General features: G+C 34.1%; 1 protein-coding gene across 1 annotated transcript; it reads left to right on the top strand.

Annotated features, from left to right (window-relative positions):
- Positions 1–3,769: 3,769 nt before the first annotated feature.
- LOC134270560 (leucine-rich repeat-containing protein 58-like) lies at positions 3,770–6,212 on the top strand. Its single transcript, XM_062752805.1, has 3 exons — positions 3,770–4,451; positions 4,982–5,385; positions 5,473–6,212. The coding sequence occupies exons 1-3, from the start codon at positions 3,985–3,987 to the stop codon at positions 5,664–5,666; spliced, it is 1,065 nt and encodes a 354-aa protein (XP_062608789.1). The 5' UTR covers positions 3,770–3,984; the 3' UTR covers positions 5,667–6,212.
- Positions 6,213–7,638: the final 1,426 nt, after the last annotated feature.

The following is a 7,638-nucleotide window of genomic DNA, read 5'->3' as shown; positions in this document are numbered from 1 at the left end:
TTCGAAACACTGAAACACATTAACAGGGTTTTGCGAGTCGACATGACAAATAATCTTTTTCAACAATTTACCAGAACAGTTTTTCCCAAGATGACCAAGGAACCCTTCTTCACTGGAAAAGTAAGACAATCAATAAAAAGGGGAAAGTATTTAACCAAACATCAGTCAAACTTACATTTCTCAAAAAATCATGCACAAATTCACATTGTATGCTTTATACAATCATAAATTCATTTAAGAAGGGTAAAGCTTCTGAGGTCAAAATGGTCTCAGGAAAACAGAGAAGGAAATGCCGTAATTCTTGAAATAAATATTTCCAAAAATTCTGATTTTTGCAATGCTTTTTGCAAAGTTCTCAGAGGGGGGGGGGGGTCCTAAGTTAGACTCTTCTGCCGTAATCGCATATGATAAATTATATCAATCGTACTCAGCATGTCAGCGGCAGTTTTGGGAATCTTGAAGGGGGGAGGACTACCAGTGTCATCCAAACTTGGACCTAATGGCCAAATTTTTAAATGACATTTCAACTTGGAGCTAATATAAAACCACATTTTTTTTAAATGCCATGGATATAATTATAAGGAAAATCGATTGCCTTATTAATTACATTGAAGTCTGCGCAGATTTTCTTTCAATTAATGTACCATTTGATACGCGACCGTATTTAACAAAGGTATATACACAACTTGTTCAACTGAAATTTTTCTATAAAATCTTGTTAAAATAAATATATATATATATATATGCAGTTATCGTTAATTGCCTTTTTGACAATTTTAAATTATGACCCGCTATCGAAGAATCGATCAGAAGTCGATATATACAGCTTTTCAGATATATACGTACTTAACGTTACGCCTTTCAGTAGTCGATATACACAGCCCTTCGTTGAAAACAACCTTTCAGTAAGATATACACAGTTACTTTTAAACAGTAGTGATATACAATATGTCTTTAGTAGTCGATAAATACAGTCTTTTAGAAGTCGATGTACACAGCATTTAAGTAATCGATACACACAGCTTTTCAGTAGCCGATATACATAGTACGCCTTTTAGTAGTTGATATACACAGTATTTCAGTAGTTGATATACACAGTGACAGTATTTCAGTAGTCGATATATAGTCTTTTAGTATCTCCATACAACTTTAGGGGCGATAACTTGATATACACAGTTCACTCATCCCTAGTAGGTCTACCGAAATTCATGCTGGACATATTTGTCATGAGTAGTAAATTCAATGATATAAGAGACTTTTTCAGTTCATTTTACTGTGCAGTATTTTCTTTTTAAAGTCGTATATTAAACACATATTTTATTACACAGATTCGTTTAGATTGATATATACAATCATTCTTTTATAGTCAGATTCTTTGATCCGCTTTGTCTGCTGGAACCATTGTATATTGTTCATCTTTTATCTCTTTTATTTGTACTTTCATATGATAGATAACATTTGTATTTCACATTACAATATAATTTAATATTATTTAACTCTAATTATACTGAAATAATTTGTACTTTCATAATATGATAGATAACATTAAAAATGTTTACAAATTACAATATAATTTAATAATATACAATTACCTCTAATTATATGAAATAACTCACATGTAAAACTTTGATCACTCATTGTGGCCAAATATAAAGACTTTTTTAGGGTCATTTTAAACTTCATAAATAAAAACATCCCCTATACTTGTAAGTTATTATTATATTATTATAGTATAAATATCTTAGCACCATAATTTTAAAAACGTCAAAAGCCTTTGTACCGGAGGATGTTATGCCATATCAACTATGATCAAACCTTTATTTCTCAATTTCACAAAAGTAGAGTTGTCGTATAAAAACTCAGACATGGTCATGGTGAAAATTCAAATGTGGTGGTACTCAAAGCAAGACAATTGTCACGGGGAATATATATGTGAAATATGAAAGCCATATCTTCAACCAATCAAAATTTATTGGTAACATTATTTTTTTTTTCAGCGGAAAAACAGAGAGTCGCACGCATCTTTTATCTGTACTTTCATATAATAGATAACATTAGTATTCCTTTATATTACAATATAATTTAATATTATTTAACTCTAATTTCTATAATGGAAAATTTTGATAGTAACATTTTGTCCTCTATATTACCCCGGATAATTCAATATTATTTAACTCTAATTTACACAACTTAAGCAGTGTTAAGTTAAGGATGCTTCTATGTCTATGATCAATATATTTAATAAAATGCTGTTTAACTGTAATTATATTGAACATATTCCTTTGTAAAACGTTGAAGGCCATTGTGACCCCGTACCCCCGGGGTCATTTTTATTTTATTTATATTTTTTGTACAAACTTGAATCCACATAACCTGAGGATGACTCCATGTGAGTTTCATCTTTTCTGGCCCAGTGGTTCTTGAGAAGAAGATTTTTCCAATATATTCCTATGTAAAACTTTGATCGTCCATTGTAGCCCCACCCTACCCCTGGGGTCATGATTTAAAAAAATTGAACCTACACTAAATGTACGTGAGGGTGCTTCCACATTACATTTTTCCTGGGAGTGGTTTTTGAGAAGATTTTTCAGTTTAAAAACGCCATTAATTTTTCACTAATTCATAGCTATCACCCCTCGGAAGAGGGCGTGGCCCTTATTTGTTCCTCTTCACGGTCACCTAAGTATTTTTTTTTTTGGCAAGTTTGGTTGAATATATACCTAGAGATTTGTGGTATATAGGGGATATGGAAATGTAAAAACTTGAAGCCTTCAGCTGAGGTGAGCTAAGGACTGAGATTCAAATAGCGTAAAATGTGTTGCACACTATAAATATTTGTAAAATTATGGATTTTTTAAAAATTTATTTAATAAAATACTACTTTCTCACCCTAAATATTTCCATTAAACGACAGCTTCAGTGGTTTTTCAATTTTTTTACGACATATGCTTTCTAATTTTCCGATTGTGCAAGGGTGTGTGTGTGTGTGTGTGTGTGTGTGTGTGTGTGTGTGTGTGTGTTACGCGGATCTAGAGAGAGAGTCAGGAACCCCAACCTCCACCCCCTGGAATTTGCAGATATACTAAACCAAGTAAAAGGAACCCTTGGACCCCTCTTAGCAAACGCAGACCCCTCGTCAAGAACACATACCTATGTAAAATTCAGGTCTGAAAAGTTCTGGTATGGAATTTTAAAAGTCAATCCCCCACACACACACACACCCCACACACACACACACACACAATAAGTTTTAATTATATGTTTGGGAAAGAATTAAAGTGTTGTTTTTTTTTTTTTTCTTGTCAAGAAATTTTTGGGTTGGAGATTTTTTTTTTTTGCCTGGGTTGCCCCCCCCCCCCCCTGGAAAAAAAACCTGGATCCGCGCCTGTGTGTTTTATCCAGTGTTGTCATTCCTTTTCCCTAAGAAATCACAGGAAATCCTACTATCTGTCTACATCTTTGACATATTACAGCGTAAATAAATCATTGGCTGCCCGGTTAGCTATCGATCAACATTTTTTATGACAATATCACCTCATTATTACATAATGCGTAATATAAATAATTATTACATAATGGGTCACGACCCACTCGGAGTTCCTCGCTATCGCACTAGTCTCGCTCAACCAGACATTTTTTGGTGGAATCTTGGAGACAGATATATAGAACATACCTAATTATTACATAATGCGGTCACGACCAAGGTGCCTGATCATAAGTAAACTGGTTCCCAGACGTTTAACCAATCAGAGTCGAGCACATGCTTACGAAAAGGGTCAATTAGTAAACACAACGGATTGACTCCCCAGGCCTGGGCATACATCGTGTCCACAAAGTGGAACAATGGTGCGAAATATTTTGACAGATATTTAACAGTTAAATTAACTGGATGTAGTTGCATATTCTGCACTGTTATGCCAAGTGAGCTGGATTCCTACAGCTGTTTGATTTTTACACATCGTGTGATCAGCTGATCTTAACATCATGGCAGATTATTTAAGTGATGCTTCAGACAGTGAATTAAACAGCCGGAATTCGGAGGATGCCAGTTACAGTAACCTCTCTACTATTCCGGATAACCTGATCCCCCGTGCCAAAGAGATCCTCTCCCTCAAACTGAACCATAATGAGATTTTACTGCTCCCACCCTCCATATCTTTGTTTGTGAACTTGCTCTCTCTTGATCTCAGTAATAATCATCTAACTCATATACCTAAAGAGTTAATCAGTCTCAAGTGCTTAAGGACACTTCTAGTCAAAAGCAATGGATTATCTTGTGCCTCTATTCCTAAGGACTTTGGACTGCTGTCATCATTGGAGCTTCTGAACTTCAGTGGAAATTCTCTGGAAACGTTCCCACCCCAGTTTACAGAACTTCCAAATCTACGGTATCTGTACCTGGGTGGGAATTGTATAGCAGAAATGCCAAACTCTATCAAAAACTTACAAAGGTACAAAGTACAGTTTTGTTTTTGTCTTTTCTCATATGATTGATTGCCTGAGGCAGTGTGCTGATGACAACTGTCAAACTCAAAAACAAATTTCACCTTTTGTTACACCAAGAAATGATAAAGTGCTTCCAAAAGCAATGAATCATTAGGCCTAGTGTATAAAAATATATATGATGCTTTTAATTTCGAATATTTTGTCCCATTAAAGAATGATATAATTTTTTATAAATGTAATGATATTATTTATATTTATATTATTCAGAGAAAGTCGGTTATAACGAAGTCACTGGGACCTATAAAATTAATTTGCTATACCCATAATTTGTATATCCCTGTAAAGAATTTGTTAAAATATACAGAAGCTGGGGATCCTAGATAACTTTGCTATATCCATGAATTTGCAATACTTTCATCTGAAATTGGTATATATATTGCTTTAAAATTTACTGCTTTTTAACCATTTTTCCAACATAAAAAAAACTCATTTACATGCATATGCAAGTTTAACAATTTTCTTGTTTTTTTTTCAGGCTAGAGGTATTGTACCTCGGTGGAAATCGTCTAACGGAGGTCCCGGCAGAAATAGGACAGCTCTATTACCTCTCATGTTTAATTCTGTGTGATAATCAAATTCAAAGCATTCCACCAACACTGATCCACCTCCGAAATTTACAGTCACTAAGTCTGCACAACAACCAGATCTCAACCCTCCCTCCCGAGATTGTGAGACTCAACCTGTCAGAACTCAGTCTCAGGAATAACCCCCTTGTGAACAAATTTGTACAAGACATGACTTACGAACCCCCCACTCTACTGGAGCTATCAGGGAGAGTGATCAAAATAGAAAAAGTCAAGTACGCCAAAGACGATCTCCCTAGCAACCTACGGAAATATCTTGGGTCAGCCCAGAGGTGTGTGAACCCCAAATGCAAAGGTAAATAATGGTTAGAGATTAAAACCTAGCAGATGTGAATGTACACATATTTAGTCACTGAAAGTTGATTCCTTTTTTTTTTTACAGGTGTGTATTTTACATCCCGGATTGAACATGTGAAGTTTGTAGACTTTTGTGGGAAATACCGCCTCCCCCTGTTACAGTACCTGTGTTCCCCCCAATGTAGAACGTCACCGGCCGTGTATCACAGCAGCAGTGACACGGAAACAGACGAGGAGGAAGTGGCCAACGCAAAACTACGCCGTGTGCTGCTAGGGTAGCCGCAAAAATATGTCGCATGCTGCAGGGGTAGTCGCAAAACTACACTGCGTACTGCTGGGGTAGCCGCGAAACTATGCCGCATACTACTGGGATAGCCGCAAAACTACGCCGTGTACTGCTGGGGTAGCCACAAAACTACGCAGCGTACTGCTGGGGTAGCCACAAAACTACGCCACATGCTGCTAGAGTACCCATCTACTATGTGACAAAGCCCCCCGCACAAATGGCAGAATAGATTTTTCTTCAATGCAATCAGTCACATTCATAGAATTATGGAAATGTTTGTCATTGTGGGTTGAAATGAATTTTAATATTTTCAAATGTAAAATTTTAACATATTACGGGTATTTGTATTATATTTTTAAGTAATTAGTTAAGTATAGTCTGTGAAAAGTATATTTCTGTTGAATCTGTCTCCTCTGTGTTTAATATCCAATAATACTGCTATATTAGTGTTTAATTTAACAGTTATCTTCAAATGAAAATTATTGACACTTATAACTTATTTTGGAATTGTTTTACTTTGTTTTTTCTGCTCCTATTTTGTATGCTAGAATACTTTCATTATCTCCATATTTTTCACTTGAGAAAATTTGCAAAATAGTTGAAATGCAACCATTACATTGAGCATCAGTATTTAGATTTATTTTTTTTGTTTAATTTAGTTGAATATAAACATTTTTATTTTTAAATACAAGTCAGTAATGAGCATATATCTAATTTAAAGTTTGGGCATTGGTTTCACGAAAAACAGGTCACTAGGAGATGAAATGTCATTACGGCATACTGAAATATTTACTTCAGTGTCACAATTTTGTTCTTTCACGCATCTTGGAATACACAATTTTAAAATAAAAAAAAATATAAAATTTGGGGAGAGTATACTTTGATTCTTATCTTAGGCATTCATACTTTATTGACACTAAAGGTATGATTGTGTGAAAATGGGCTATTTACTTAGCAATCCGATGAACTTATAATTTTACGTATATTATTTATTTAAAATGGAAACTATGTACATGTACATTATACTTCCAGAAGAAGTCTGTTTTCTAAAAAGGTGCTTTGAAATTTAAATGAATAAATTATTCAATTTAAACTGTATGGGCTTGAGTTTTAGATTTAGTTATAAAAGTTCATTTAAATATACATTGTCACAGTTGTGCTTCAAGTAGTATGAACACGAGTTTGGCAAAAATATTTTTTGACATTAACCTGGGATTAGTTCTAAAACTGTTAGATAGCTTTGAAAATCTCAGTAACTTATTTGTTAAGATCAAATAATATATTTAAAATATAATGTCTTCTTTTTTTGGTCACTTGAAATCACAATTTACTTAAGGTAAAGATTAATATAGATTGCAAAAGTACCTTTTGATCTTATCCCCAAGTTATTTTGTCATACAGGCAGCTGAACTGACCTAACTTGTACATTTAACCTCAATCCAAGCATCATGCCTGGGGCCATTTTTCCTTACTTCAGTTTAAATAATGCAATAGTCTTGTTTCTATTAAAACTAAGTTGGCACATAAAAGTAGAAGCGTACTTGGTTCATCACAGATTGATATGGTAGGAGAGCAACTCATTTAATGAATGAGACACTATTATACACAATGTAAATAAAAATTTACTTCGTAACCATTTACCTCACTTTGTGAGTATATACATGTATTCCTTAAAAATTTCACAAAATAAAATCCCTTTTAAATTACCAAGCAGTTTGAATTAATGAAATTGTTTCAATTATATTTTCATCTATAATTTTTTCTTTACACAATTTCTATGATTTTTATGCGCCCGGATCGATAGATCAGAGGGCGCATATTGTTTTTGTCCCGACTGTCTGTAAACTTAAACCATCGCCATAACTTTTGAATCATGAGAGATGGAGACTTTATATTTAGTATGCATACTCAACAAATTAAGCTCTTTTAAATGATATCAAGGTCAATGACCTTGTGACCTTGACT

The sequence above is a fragment of the Saccostrea cucullata genome, unplaced genomic scaffold (assembly GCF_032062105.1).
Source record: "Saccostrea cucullata isolate Sc308-1 unplaced genomic scaffold, CSIRO_AGI_Scuc_v1 ctg281, whole genome shotgun sequence".
Lineage (NCBI taxonomy): Eukaryota > Metazoa > Mollusca > Bivalvia > Ostreida > Ostreidae > Saccostrea > Saccostrea cuccullata.
Note: the sequence above shows the minus strand (reverse complement) of the source record. Positions and strands in the feature narration are given on the sequence as shown.